Source organism: Pipistrellus kuhlii, unplaced genomic scaffold (genome assembly GCF_014108245.1).
Source record: "Pipistrellus kuhlii isolate mPipKuh1 unplaced genomic scaffold, mPipKuh1.p scaffold_m20_p_13, whole genome shotgun sequence".
Taxonomy (NCBI): Eukaryota; Metazoa; Chordata; class Mammalia; order Chiroptera; family Vespertilionidae; genus Pipistrellus; species Pipistrellus kuhlii.
This window is the reverse complement of record NW_023425438.1, coordinates 30,532,567-30,548,783: the sequence shown is the minus strand read 5'-3', so window position 1 is coordinate 30,548,783 and position 16,217 is coordinate 30,532,567. Positions and strand designations below refer to the sequence as shown.

Genomic DNA, 16,217 nt, shown 5'->3' with positions numbered 1-16,217 from the left:
ATCATTAGCATACCGGTGATATCTAAAGCTTAAGAGTGGATGTGATACCAAGGAAGTACAGATAAAGAATATAAAGACACAGCCCTAGCCGGTTTGGCTCAGTAGATAGAGCGTTGGCCTGCAGACTGGAGGGCCCCAGGTTCGATTCCAGTCAAGGGCACATGCCCCGGTTGCAGGCTTGATCCTCCAGTAGGGGACATGCAGGAGGCAGCCAATCAATGATTCTCATCACTGATGTTTCTAACTCTCTTTCCCTCTCCCTTCCTCTGTGAAATCAATAAAAATATTTTAAAATGAAGAATATAAAGGCACAAGCACTGAACCTTGGAGCATAATATTTACAGGACAAGGAAATGAGAAGGAATCAGAAAAGGATGGTCAATAAAGCAGAAGGAAAAGCAGAGGTGTATTGGGATCCTAAAAGTCTTATGAAGAAAACGTTTCCAAGAAAAAGGAAAAATCAACCACGTGTGCCAAATGTTAGTGATATGTCAAATAGGATGAGATCTGAAAAATAACCACTGGATTTAATAAAGCAGAAGCTATTATTGACTTCACAAGAGTAAGTTTCAGTAGAGTGATGATGGCAAATGCCTGGGTTCAAGAAAGAATAGAAGGAAAGAAATTGAAGATAGCAAGTACATACAACTCCTCTGAGGTGTTTTGCTTAAAGAGAAGAGAGAAATTGTTTGGTTGCTAGTGGGAGAAATACTGTCAGAGAGAATTTTTTTAATAAGAAAAAAATATTTTCATGCTGATGAGAAATATTCATTTAAGGACAATTTAATGATACAGAAGAGAAAGAATTGCTAGAGTAATGTCCGTAACAATACAAAAGGAGACAGATTCACCTCAGACCACTCTGCAATAACAGGAATGAAGATCGAGTATATGAGGGATCACTTTCTGCTGATAGCTAAACACATTTAGGGGCTATTTCTAATGTTTATAATTGTAGTCATATTCTTCTATTAATTATACTTAGTAATGATCTTATATTGTTCTTTTTCCAAAGTTTAAGGCCCAATCACCAAAACCTATAAGAAGACCTTGAGTTTATTTTCAGAACTCATATTTTAATAAATAAGAAAATATTCCAGATTTAAAATATAATGCCCAAAAAAACTATAAATGTATGCTTGGAAGAAGATGCCATTTATACTATAAAGCAACTGAATATTTCCTATAATGCTACATTATAGGATTACATTTAAAAGTTAAAAAAAAAAAATGTATTTACCTTATTTCCAGTGATTCTATTCCTAAGTATCTACCCAAAAGAAATGAAAATATTTGTCCCCAAAAATACTTGTATAGTAGTACCATTCATAGCATGATAGGAAATATTTGCAATATTCACTGGAAATTAAGCAAATGTTCATTAACAGGGTTAGTATAAATAATTACACTGTAATATTATTTACATAATGAAATACTTTTCAGAAGTAAAAAACTACCAATATACAAAATAGCATGAAGAAACTTCAGAAATATACTGATAGAAATAGTGGAAATAGTCTGTATCTTAAAAAGAATGGTAATTACACAAGTATATATTAATCAAAACTCACTATATCATATAAATAAGATCTGTGTGTTACATTGTATGTAAATTTTAGCTCAATAAAAATAAAATTTAAAAAGATACCCTTAGTAAAAATGTGCAATTTCTACTGAACATTTAAAATTCTATTCTACTCTCCATAAAGCTATCAGTCTAAAAAATATAAGCCTTTGAAAAAAAATAAATCCTTATCTTTTTCAACTCAGCAATAGACTCAGATAACTCATCATTTCTTATGTATATCCCAACCTAATCTTCTTAATAAATTATTCCTAGGTAAGTTTTATAAGTGGCATCTATTTAATTCATGATACCTTAGTACAGGGAAGTTAGATAACTTTTTACTCCAGATTACCAAGTCCAAGATCAAGGCTCAGATATCTGGCTTCTATTTTAAAACTTTAGTAACAAGATTATAATGGCTGATCAATCATTTTAGTAGACTATAAATAACCCAAAATATCTAATAATGCTTTAAAATATTCAATGGTAGGGCTAGAGAAGTTTAATAATTTAACTTAAAATTGAATTCAATATTTAAATAAGAAATGCAGAAACAGACTAACCTTAGAAGACTTCCTTCGGCTTCTTCTTGTCCAAACTACCACCAATTTATCTGGTTGCCTGACAAACAAGAAAAAGATTAAATGTAATTTAAGTTATCTTAAATCAAAGTAATGTGAGGTTTGGTTCCAGTATATTTATTTTTAAATTTTAATACCTTTATTGACTTTTGAAGGGGGAGAAAGGACTTAATCCTCACCTGAGGATATTTTTCCATTGATTTTTAGGGAGAGTGGAAGAGAGAGGGAAAGACAGAGGGAAACATTGATGTGAGAGAACACATCCATTGGCTGTCTCCTCCACTCCCACTACAGGTGATCAAGCTGCAACCCGGGCATCTGCCCTGGGGGGAAATCCAACCAGCAACCTTTCCCAGCATTGCCAGAGGCCCAACCAACTGAACCACACTGAGTCACATGGGCGAGGGCAAGTTCTAGCACATTTAAAAGGACAAAAATGTCATTTGCTTTAGATTATATAGGGCAGTTACTCTTACAATAAAGCTTATCCAAATTAATTAATCAGTACAGATAGTGAATATAGTTGTTACCTAATTTAAATCACTAATATTTTAGCCATATGTTTTCCTAAAAATACTTTAGCAAATTAACTCATTTGAACAAATCATGTAAAATTAAATACTTAGAACTAGTGACCATTATAAAAAGAATAGCACACATATATTTTCTCTAAAACTTAATACTATACTTCTAACACAGTAGATACTTTAATTTGGAGAAAATAAGCATATAAATAGCATTACCAAGATAATTTAAATCTCTGAGTTAAACTACTTTGACATTTCTATATTTTATGAACAATTGTATGGTTTTCATCATTTTTATGGTCAACTCAATTATCTTCATAAAAACAATACAGTACTGAAAATATGCACAATACATACTATTATTGCTATTTTATACACTTAAAAACACTGGCAAGGTTAAATAACTAATCAAAAACTCTGGCAAAACCAAGACTGAAATACAGGTCTTGTAATTTCAGACCTGTCTTCTTTATCTGCTGATACTATAAAGTAAAAAACAAACAAAAAGCCTTTACATTTTCAGCTAATACAACTAAGTTCTCTTTAGTGCTCAGGGGGAAAAAAGAAAACATCAAGACTATAATTATCAGTTAATTTCCTTTTATTTTTAAAAATCATGGATAAAAGTTTTTAAATCAAGAAATGAACATTAAGACTCATTTGATGACCTTCACCACTTTTTATGTTTCCTTCATTTTACCCTGGATGTCCTTACTATGAGATGCTATGTCCTCCTATTACATTTAATAAATATATACATGTATATAAAAGGCTACCAGACATAAACACCTTACCAAGTAATTCACCAATACATCGGTCCAAACAGAAAGCTGTACAATGAAAAATATTATGGAAATGACCAGAATATAGCACAGAAATAAAGTGATAAAAATACTGAGGAGAGCCCAGCCAAATGTGACTCAGTGGTTGGGCATCAACCTAGGAACCAGGAGTCACGGTTCCATTCCTGGTCTGGGCACATGCCTGGGTTGCGGGCTCGATCCCCAGGGCTGTGTAGGAGGCAGTCAATGTTTCTCTCATTGATGTTTCTAACTTTCTCCCTCTCCCTTCCACTCTCTTTCTCAAATCAATAAAAGCTGAAGAAGAAGAAGAAGAAGAAGAAGAAGAAGAAGAAGAAGAAGAGGAGGAGGAGGAGGAGGAGGAGGAGGAGGAGGAGGAGGAGGAGGAGGAGGAGAAGGGGGGGGAGAGGGGGGAGGGAAAGGGAAAGGGAAAGGGAAAGGGAAAGGGAAAGGGAAAGGAAAGGATCTGGTACAGATTGAGGCTCAATGACCATCTACTACTGAATGAACATTAAGCTTCATCTAGGAATTCCCAATTGGTTAATTATAATTGATGAGGTCCAATTAAAGCCAGTACCTATATAATACACCTCTCAGCAGCTTATTTGAGCTTTGCAGGGATTCTCACTTCTGCTGATTCACTGAAACTAATATATCTTTTCTTTTTCCACGACCTTCCTCTCTTCCCGCCTACTCTCCTCCAGAGTTCATCAGGACCATAATTTAAAGTGTTCTTTTTTAAGGACTTTGAGATAGAAGGTGTTAAATTTTTATTTAAACCTTCTGGTAAGTTTTAAATACTGATGCCTAGGTTCCACCCCTGGAAAATCTGATTTAATTAGTCTAGTGTGCAGATTTTTTAAAATTCCACAGGTGATTCTAATGTGAAGCCAAAGCTGAGAAATATTGTTTTATAGGAAGTGGTAAGCTATCCCCACACCTCCTAACTTGAAACACTAGTGAAGCATTAGTTGCGATGCCATTGTTCTAACGCCACCTGCACTTCTAACTCGGCTTCTCAGAATCTCCTTCCACCCAACTCAATCTGATCTTGGTACTCAGGATGGGAAAACCTTTTACTGTAAAAAATCATGAAGGATAGTCTCCTAACCCATATGCCTGAAGTTCTAAGAATGTAAATAAAACATAAATAACTTTTTTTGGAATGCCTCCAGAATGCTTAACTTTTTTATGACTCTAAGTTGTGTCCCATTTTTTAAAATGTCTTTACTAGAAATCAATCCACCTGTACATTATCAGGGACATGGCAGAACACTAAAGCAAAGAACTGCACTGTGAGTTACCGTTCTCAGTAGAAGAGTACCAATAACCACACAATTAGCTGACCACAATTAATATTTTAAGCATCTGTGATGCACTAGAAAACAACCATTAAATATTTACCTCTGTGCTTCCAAGAGGCCAGGAACAGAGCAATTGTGAGAGGTTTATCCAACTATCAAAGAACCTATAATTAATTATACAACTTCCTATCAAAAATGTCAAGACAACCTGATAGAGTCCAGATTTCAGAAAGAATTCAACAATCATACATTTAACAATTATATCCAACTAGAGGCCCTTCATGCACTGGTAGGGTCCCTAGTGGCTGCGGGCCAAGATCTCCCTCCCTTCCCCATGCCAACCCCACCCCTGGTTGAACTCCCACACAAACTCTCAGTCAAGGGGACAACCTGCATACTACACTTTATTATATAGGATTATCTAAATTAAGTAAACAGGAATCCCTACACAATATATATACACAGAAATATAAACAGTTAATATATACATACCATATATGTTTACATAGAGATATTTACATATGTATTTTCTTTACATAAACGCACACACAGATACACTTTCTGTAAAATGGATCTAAAGGACTTCTATGGGAAATTCAAAGCCTTTTGGTGGGTTTATTCAGGAAAGGAAACTTTACATTTAAAAATAAACATTTTAACATCTTCTATCCTACCCTAAAAGTCCTTTAAAAAAAAAACTTGAATAGGAAGATGTCAAGACACCTCATATGAGGGTCCTGATGTTGAACTCTGGAGAGCAGAAAAGGGAAGGAAAAGGAGTAAAAAAAAGTTTCAATGAGTCAGATTATAAAGCAGTAATCTGTATCTTTCTTTGGTCTGCAGCTAAATGTTGTGCCCTCCTCTTTGTCACTAATGAGCTACTGTGACATTTAAGGTAAATTTAAAGAAAAACATTTCTGGCTTAAATTTAGACTCCTTTGCTCTTTTCCACTCTCCTGTGTGTCACATATGTGAGATGAGATTAAAAATGCTATGAGGGGGGAAAAAAATCAAAAGCTATCAAGTGAAAACCAGGCTCATTACTTTCCAGAATCATAAAAAACATTCAATATTTTATTAAATGCCTGTTATATTCCTGGAACTGGGCTCAGTAATGGAGATATAGAAATGAAAGAAGATATATATTAAACCAACTAACCTAGCCCAGGCACAACCTTGAAGAATGCAAAGACAAAAAGATTTTATACAGCAAAGAAACTATTTATATATCTCAGGAAATATGCAAACAAAAACAACAAAAACAAAAACAAAAAGAAAAACAAAAAAACCTGCACAACTACTGAGATTACTTGATTTAGAACTGTAAAAAAAAGCTATAATTTACAATACTTGAAATATAAAGTCCAACAAAAGATGATTGACAAATTACACTACATCTATCTAATAGAAAATTATAACATGTTAAAAATATTTTCTAAAAACATTTATAAGCTTGGGATATCCTGTTAAACTTATTTACACTGATCATAATTTTTTTTTTATACTGCGTAATATAAGAAGACACCAAAGGAATATCTCAATATGCTGTGGTTACTACTACAAAGTAAGATTACATGACATTTTAAGAATATATTTTCTGCAATTGATTGACATTACTTATTCTGGTGAGTTATTTAAATGTGTAGTGGAGGAAGTTAAAGTGAAACAATACTTTTCAGTTTGTAATTAAGTATGAACAAAGAATTAAATAATTTAATTTTTTAAATTTTGTTGAATTTAAAGGATTCTCAAACAGCTGAATTAATTTGTTTCCTAAAACAATAGAAGTTTGGACCATGTGTTTTTTGTCTTAACATAAATGCTCCCCCAAGGCTGAGCAGGCCCAAGGCAAAATTGTGAAATAGGCCCCACTTGACTTAGGCATCCTTCCTCCCTTGATTTGCAGCCCCTCCAATTCCAGGGCCATTCTTCCTTGGGTATGCAAAATCAACGTGGTGCTCCATTACAGCAGGTAAAATCACAATAGACAAGTGCTCTTCAGATCACTCATTCTTTTCTACGGCAATTAAAATCCCCCTCCCCAGCGTATCTTAGGAGGTTATTAAAAGGAATCTTGGGAAGCAATATGTATTAACTTAGGAGATAAGAATTTGTAAAAGAAGATGCTTCCAAGATGACATAGTACTAGAATGAAGGTTAGAAAACTAGTTTTTCCGAGTTCTGACCCTAAGTGACTTTAGGAATGTCTCTCCATTTTTCTGAGTCTATTCTGTAATTTATCAAATGAAGAGATTGCAATAAAATCTCAGCTAGTTCTGAAACACCATGGTTCCCGGCAGGGGTCCTCAAACTTTTTAAAGTGGGGGCCAGATCATGGTCCCTCAGAGAGCTGGAGGGCCGGACTATATGAACTACTAATTCCTACTGTAACACCTCGGCTGCGCTCACTGCCCAAAAAACCTGGCGGGCCGGATCAGACTCCTCTGCAGGCCGCATGTGGCCCGCGGGCCATAGTTTGAAGACGCCTGGTTCAATGACTGTAAGGTTAAATCACTCTAACTGATTAACTATTTTGTGGTTTAAAATGAAATTAGAAATTCAGGAATAGGATAAATAATTTGTGGCAGGGAATCACTTGCTTCCTATCTTCTGATAATCTAGAGGTAGCTAATATTACCAACTTTGAACAGTATTATTTGTGTGTGTGTGTGTATACAGGAAGAAGTAGTATTTTTTAGTAGAGAACTAAACTGACCACCAAAGATTCATGCTCCCTGTCCAGGCCTCTAGTGGATAATAAAGGAATATGCCTTCTCCACAGCAGTTGCATGGAGTAGATTCTAGAATGCAAAGGGCACAATCATAATATAAAGGGTTTCTGGGCCCCTGAATGACAACATGGAAAGGCAGTCAACCTGGAATAACCTCTCTAGACTGAGAAGTGAGGAAGAAATAAACTTTGATTAGGTTAAGCCACTTGAATTTGTGGGTATATCTATATAGTACCTCCTCAACATTCTAGAAAATTTAGTAAATTAAACACACACATATACATAACAGTAAGACAATTACTGTCTTGTAGAAGCTTACATTGCAAAGTGCTGAGACACAAACCTTTTTATGTCCTACTAGTATTTATTTATATGACATCAATGTCTCAAACTTAGTAATATTTAAGCCTCTGCACTTTTCCTAAATTAAAAATAAAGAACCGTAAGTCCTTAGAACACAAAAAGTATAACATATTCCCTCTCACCACAGAACCCAGGATATGCCTATAATGAGAAAAAGCTCAAAATATTAACCCTGAAGCTAATGTGAATAGGCACTTCACTAAATAGCAAGGTTTTACTCTTTTTAGGGAAAAGGGCTCTTGGCCATAACTGAACATTTCATGGTGGAATGCTGTGAATATTGAAACAAAAGGTTAGAAATTGTTTTATCACAGAAAACTTTACTATTTCTCAAGTAATTATTTTTATCCTTCAGTAAGCACATCTGCCTCCTATTGTACTATCACTGCTGTAGCTCCAGTTAATTATACTCCTTTATGCTTACTTCACAAGAGTTATTTAGCAAGCTATAATTATTAATTCAACAAGAAAAATAATTATACAAGACAAATTATGCAGTACACATATATAGGATATATTCTTTTTTTAAAAATGAAAGGATAGTTCTAATAAGAGATGTAAATCTTTGTCACTTAAATAAAAATACTATCATTGTTATATTTTGCATCTTCTTACCATCTTTTTTAAAAATATATTTTTATTGATTTCAGAAAGGGAGAGGACAAGAGAGATATAAACATTAATGATGAGAGAGAATGATTGATTGGCTGCCTCCATGCACCCAACTGGACAGGTATTTCTAATGCTTATAAATCAGTATTTAGGGACAGCACCATTTCAACTGACAGACTTCACCATTTGGCAGCCTTTAGATGAGTGTACTTTACATGGCCTGTATACACATACACAAATATATCCCCAAATAATACTTTCCACTTTCCTTATTATTTATAGAATCACCCATACTACGTGCTTCAATTTAGCATCTTACTTACTACTTTTTTTCAATATCTGTTAAAAAAAAAAAAACCTCACATGTTACTCACATAAATATTAGTATTTCCAAGTTATGTACTTGGTTCCCTGAAACTGAAGTTAGTAAAAGATAAAAAAGTTAAAAAAAAAAAAAAAAATCCACTTAAACCATTCTCTAGCCTTCCTCAATAATCATTTTCATAATTTCTTCTCAGCACATTTCTGTAATGGCTTCAATTGAATATTTGAATGATTATATTGTATATATTGGGTCGGCAGCTAAGTAATTGCGGGTTTCACACATATATGGCTTCAGTTGAATTTTTAGGTTTGCAGACGTAGTACAAATGTAAAACACATTTTGTTATTTGATAGTTGGCTATTCAGTTGTTAATCAGTAAAAAAAGTTTTTTGATCTGTTTTGTAGTTTTCGTTTGGCGTTCATTGAAAAATGGAAAATCAAAAGGAACATTTTCGTCATATTTTGCTTTTTTATTTCCGCAAAGGGAAAAACGCATCGCAAGCTCATAAAAAGTTATGTGCTGTTTATGGTGACGAAGCCTTAAAAGAACGGCAGTGTCAAAATTGGTTTGCCAAATTTCGTTCTGGTGATTTTTCACTCAAAGATGAAAAACGCTCTGGTTGTCCAGTTGAAGTTGATGACGCCCTAATCAAAGCAATAATCAATTCGGACTGTCACAGTACAACACGTGAGATTGCAGAGAAGCTTCATGTATCATATACATGCATTGAAAATCACTTAAAACAACTTGGCTATGTTAAAAAACTCGATACATGGGTTCCTCACGAACTGAAAGAATCACAGTTAATGCAACGCATTAGCAGCTGCGATTTGCTAAAGAAACGTAATGAAAATGATCCATTTTTAAAACGACTGATAACTGGCGATGAAAAATGGGTTGTTTACAACAATATCAAGTGGAAAAGATCGTGGAGCAGGCCAGGTGAACCAACTCAAACAACATCAAAAGCTGATATTCATCAAAAGAAGGTTTTGTTATCAGTTTGGTGGGATTACAAAGGAATTGTCTACTTTGAACTCTTACCACCCAACTGAACGATCAATTCTGATGTCTACATTGAACAACTAACGAAATTAAACAATGCAGTTGAAGAAAAGCGGCCCGAATTGACAAATCGAAAAGGTGTTGTATTCCATCATGACAATGCAAGGCCACACACATCTTTGGTCACTCGGCAAAAATTAATGGAGCTTGGTTGGGATGTTTTGCCACATCCACCATATAGTCCTGACCTTGCACCATCTGATTACTTTTTGTTTCGATCTTTACAAAACTCCTTGAATGGTAAAAATTTCAATAATGATGATGATGTCAAATCGTACCTGATTCAGTTTTTTGCTAATAAAAACCAGAAGTTTTTTGAACGTGGGATTATGATGCTGCCTGAAAGATGGCAAAAGGTCATTGATCAAAATGGGCAATACATTACAGAATAAAGTTATTTAGTTCCATGAAAAAATTCTTTAAAAAATCCGCAATTACGTAGTTGCCGACCCAATATTTGTGAAGCATTTATTGGGAGAGAGGTGGGAAAGAGAATATGATGAATAAAAGAATCATGAAGGCAGACAGATCCATGTTTGAATCTGGTTCCCCTTTTTCTGTTCTGGTTTTATCATCTAAGCCTCAAGGCTCCTCATCTGTGAAATTAGAACCTCATAGAACCAATGTAAAATCAGGTAGGATAATGTAAGAAAAGTGCTTAGCTCAGCCTGCCTTTCAGAAAATTCTCAAATGTTAGCAACCACCCTTTGTCTATGCACAGAGCTTCCAAACAGCTTTGTACAGTCATCCTCCTCGTAAATGTGAACAACAAAGGAAAACTAATATAAAAGTCAAGTAGCTGGAAAAGAAAAAAACAGAACTTGAAAGGCCAAGTACATTAACGCTAATATCCTTAGAAATATAAAAAGTATTGTACCCATGAAAAATATTAAAGAAATATTTAAAGAATAAGAAAGTATTCTGGAAATAGTCATTTTTTTATTTAGAAAAGCAAAAATTGAAGAGTTGAAAGATAAAGTTGAGAAAATATCCCAGATTTAAAAGAAAGAACAGAAGTTAAAAGGGCAAGAGAAAAAAAAGATAATTTAGATCAATCCTGAATAATCCCACAGGATAATTTTAAAAAAGGTCTCCAGATGTCACCTACACTGCAGGCCTAGAAAGAAACAATTTCAGAGTAGAGCAGAGCCTGAGGGCTCGAGAGGAAATTTGAACTGATGAATCACCAATGTTTAACTGCTTAGAGAGATTATGAGAAACTAACAACAACAAAAGTAAGGATAATAATGACAGACAAATGGAGAGAAAAGGCAAAAAATAAAATAGCAATTTTTAACACAAAAAGAGAAATGCAAATCAAAACCACAATGAGGTATAACCTTACCTATTAGAATGGAGAGGAAGGAATGAGGGGAGGAGGGGATGGGGAAGGAGGAGAAGTAGTAGTAGTAGTAGTAGTAGTAGTAGTAGTATGGACAAGAATGAGGGGAAATGAAACCCTCATGCACTGTTGTTGGTAATAAAATGGAACAGCCACTATGGAAAACAGTATGGAGGTCCCTCAACAAATTACCGTATTTTTCGGACCATAAGACACTCCGGACCATAAGACGCACCAGTTTTAGAGAAGAGAAATGAAGAAAAAAAGATAAAACAAATAGTGTCCTAAAATATTTTATGTGCATTAAAACCCAACATCACAGTCATAAACACATGTAATCAACCCTGTAAACAGCAGCATTTAGAACCATTTTAGAGCCGGGCAAGCACACAGAGACCACACAGAGCCGGGCAAGTAAAAAAACTTTTTTTTTAAAGTATATGTGTAGGCTATATTTGGACCATAAGACGCAGGAACTTTTTCCTCCCACTTCTGGGGGGAAAAAAGTGCGTCTTATGGTCCGAAAAATACGGTAAGAAATAGAACTAACATACGATCCATATTCCATTTCTGGATACACCTCAAAAGTTAACAGAATTAATATCTTGAAAAGATATCTGCACCATCCACACCATGTTTATTGTAACATTATTTACAACTAGAGGCCCAGTGCACAAAATTTGTGCACGGGGAGGGGGATGTCCCTCAGCCCAGCCTGCACCCTCTCCAATCTGGAACCCCTCGAAGGATATCTGACTGCCTGTTTAGGCCTGATCCCGGTAGAATCAATCACAATCCAGGACTGCTGGCTCCCAACTGCTCGCCTGCCTGCCTTCCTGATTGCCCCTAACAGCTTCTTCCTGCCAGCGTGATTACCACCTAGCCACTCCCCTGCCAGCCTGATTGATGCCTAACTGCTCCCCTGCCAGCCTGATTGCACCTAACTGCCCTCCCCTGCAGGCCTGGTCCCCCCAACTGCTCTCCCCTGCAGGCCTGGGTCCCCCCCCCTCCCCCCAACTGCCCTTTCCTGCTGTCCCCATCATCCCCAACTTCCTTCCTCTGCCAGCCTGATCACCCCTAACTGCCTCCCCTGCAGGCTTGATTGCCCCCAAATGCCCTTGCTTGTAGGCCTGGTCCCTCCCAAATGCCCTCCCTTACCGGCCATCTTGTGTCCACCTGGGGGTAGCCATCTTTGACCACATGGGAGCAGCCATCTTGCGTGTTGGAGTAACAGTCAATTTGCATATTACTCTCTTATTAGATAGGATAGTCAAGACATGGAAACAACCTAAATGCCCATTACAGATGAATGGATAAGGAAAATATGGTATATTTATACATTAATAATTCATACAAAAGAAGTAAATCCTGCCATTTGTGAAAACATGGATGGGTCTTGAGGGTATTATCCTAAGTGAAAGAAGTCAGACAAAGACAAATACTGTATGCTCTCACTTTCATGTGGATTCTTAAAAAAAACAAACTCACAGATACAGAGAACAGTTTGGTAGCTGTCAGAAGCAGAAGATGTGGGAATGCGTACAGGTAATCAAAGATACATACTTCCAGTTATAGCATAAATAAGTTCTTGAGATATAATGTACAGCATGGTGACTATAATTAATATTATACTGCATATCTGCAACTAACCGGGTAGGTTAGTTGGTTAGTGTGTCATCCCGATACACCAAGGTTGTGGGTTCCATCTCTAGTCACGGCACATATAAGCAACCAATGAATGAATAAATAAGTGGAACAACAAATTGATCTTTCTCTCTCCCTCTCTCTACACACCACCTTCTTTTCTCTCTCTAAAAGCAATCAAAAAGTCCAGCCCATCTCTCCGACTCCTGCCCTGCCAGCCACCTTCTAATTAATTTCCTTTCAATGTGTATGAATCTGTGCACTGGGTCACTAGTTTAATATGAAGGACATTATTGGGAAAATTGGTGAAATCTGAATAAGGTCTGTAGATTAGATAATAGCATTATACCAATGTTAATTTGAAAACTTTTAAGAGATTTGGTATTCAGAACATATAAAGAACTCCTACAACTTAACAAAAACCCAATCAATTAAAAAATGGGCAATGCACTTGACTTGAACAGACATTTCTCCAAAGAAGATATACAGAAGGCACCTGAAAAGATGCTCAATATCACTAACCATTTCAGAAATGAAAATCAAAACTAAAATGAGATATCACTTATCAGACTTATAAGGATGGCTCTCCAAAAAAGAAAGAAAAATATAAAGAAAGAAAGGGGGGGGGGGGGGCGAGGAGGGAGGCAGGAAGGAAGCAGGAAGGAAAGAGAGAGAAAGAAAAGGGGGGGCGAGTAGGGAGGGAGGAAGGAAGGAGGAAGGAGAAAGAAAGGAAAAAGAGGGGAAGGAATCAAAAGGGAGGGGGGAGGGAAGAGAAAAGTCACTAAGTGTTAGCAAGGACACAGAGAAATTGGAACCTTTGTGCATGTGTGGTGAAAATGTAAAATGATGCAGGCACTGAGAAAAACAATTTGGTGGTTCCCCCAAAAGTTAAGCACCATGTTCATAGCAGCATTATTTATAATAGTCAAAAGGTGAAAACAACCCAAGCATCCATCAACGGATGAATGGACAAACCTTATTTACATACAATGTAATCCTTACTCTGAAATGGATAAATGTAGTATATATGTATAATACAATGGAATATATTCAGCCTTAAAAGGGAATGAAATTCTGACACATATTCCAACATGGATGAATCTTGAAGACATTATGTTAACTATTTGTATACCATAAGCATCTATAGATGCAAGCAGCAGACCTTTTTTATTTAATTAAAATATCATGGCAGTTAACTGATTAAGTGAAAGAAGCCAGACACAAAAGGATTGTATGATTCCACTTAGCTATAATAATATAAGCGTAATAGGCTAATTAGACCAGAGTCCTTCTGGATGACCTTCTGGGCGAAGTCAGGGCTGCGAGGGAAACCCAGGTCCTGGGTGCCTGCCGGCAGCCGGAGGGAAGCCCATGTCCCGGGTGCAAGAGGCAAGCCAGTGGCGGCAGCTGGGGGAAGGCCTACTCTTGCATGAATTTCATGTATCCGGCCTCTAGTATGATATAAAGCATGTAGGAAGTCCCTTTTCCCCTTTCTTCTTGCAGGTCTCCTAATGGCAGAAATGAATAGCAAGCCATCCAATATACTAAGAAATATACTTTGCACAGCTTCAGCCCCAGCATCAGAGTACAATGTATTGTAGAAAGTGTATTTTAAGCTGGAAAAAATATTAAAGAATCTGCATAGTATTTAATTTTAAAGCTTGGATGGATAGAGAATTCTAGATTCAAAATGATTTTCCCTTATAACTTTGAAGTCATCTGCTCCTTTTCCTCTGTCATCCAGTGATATTAATCATAAGTCTAATTCATACTATGGTGTTTTACACAGTCCATTGATGCTCCTATGTTTCACTACCTATTAGACCAGTTTAAAAACATGTGACCTCTCAGTGCATCAGAGGATGCTTAACCAACTGAGCCACACTGGCCAGTTTTTTTCAGCAAACTGTACTGGGATGAATCTAGACAAAGACTTTATACCTTTCACAATACCAAAAGCATACTCCATGAAAGAAAAAAGGTTGGTAAGTTGGATTTCGTTAAAATTACAAACTTAAACTCTCTACAAGATGTTATAAAGAGAATGAAAAGACAAACCACAAATTGGGAGAAAATATTTGTAAAACATATATCTCGTAAAGGACTGTTATCCTAAATATACAAAGAACTGTTAAAACTCAACAATAAGAAAAAAGCAACCCAATTTAAAAAATTCAGAAAGTGATCTGGACATTTCACCAAAGAAGATATAAAGATGGCATATGTAAAGATGCTCAAAATTAATGTTGTTAGGAAATCACAAATTAAAATGAGATAACACTACACACCTACTAGAATGGTGAAAATTCAAAGTGCTGACAACATCAAATTCAGGTGAGAATATGGAGCAAAAAGAACTCTCATTCATTGCTGATAAGAATACAAAATGATACAGACATTTTGGAAGATAATTTAGCAGTTTCTTACAAAACTAATCAGATGCTTACCATATGATACAGAAATTGTGATCCTTGGTATTTATCCAAATGAACTGAAATCTTATATCCCACACAAAAACCAGTCCACGAATGCTTACAAATGCTTCATTCATAACTACCAAAACTTGAAAGCATCCTGGCCAGTTTGGCTCAGTGGTTGGAGCATTGGCCCACGGATTGAAGGGTCATGGGTTTGATTCCCAATCAAGGACATGTAACTGGGTTGTAGGCTCAGTCCCCCCACACATGTTGGAGCACAAGTAGGAGGTAACCAATTGATGTGTGTCTCCTCACATTGATGTTTCTCTGTCTCTCCCCCGCCCTTCCACTCTCTAGAGATCAATGAGGTGAGGATTAACAAACAAAACAACAACAAACAAACAAAAGTTGAAAGCAACAAACATGTCCTTTAATAGATGAATGGGTAAACAAACTGTGGCATATCCACACAGTGTAATACTACTCAGTGTTAGAAAGAAATGGAGGAACTTTCAATGGACATTACTAAGTAAAAGAATCCAACCTAGAAAAGCTATATATTGTATAATCCCAAATATATGACTTTCTGGAAAAGACAAAACTATGGGACAATAGAAAGTTTAGTGGTTGGCAGAACTCAAGAAAAGGGAGAAATGAATGAACAGGTGTAATACAGGAGATTTTTAAGGCAGTGAAATATTCTGTATGATACTGTTATGGGATTGTGTCATTATATATTTGTTAAAACCCATAGCTGTACAACATAAAGAGTGAACCCTAATGTAAACTATGAACTTTAGGTAATAATAACGTATCTCTATTGGATGGAGAATCATATCTACAAAATGATATGGAATGATTTCCAACGCATATTGCTAAATGAAAAGCAAAGTGAAACATAATACCAATAGTACTTTCCTAACCCTTTATGTAAAAG

At 35.9% G+C, this 16,217-nt stretch overlaps 1 protein-coding gene across 17 annotated transcripts in view; it reads right to left on the bottom strand.

Annotated features, from left to right (window-relative positions):
* Positions 1-16,217, bottom strand: part of EHBP1 (EH domain binding protein 1) — a 263,931-nt gene that overhangs the window by 233,932 nt on the left and 13,782 nt on the right. For all 17 annotated transcript variants that reach the window (XM_036435472.2, XM_036435473.2, XM_036435477.2 and 14 more), the window contains exon 3: positions 2,131-2,188. In XM_036435472.2, coding sequence (XP_036291365.1) covers positions 2,131-2,188 — 58 coding nt within the window. The remainder of the gene's footprint in view (positions 1-2,130; positions 2,189-16,217) is intronic.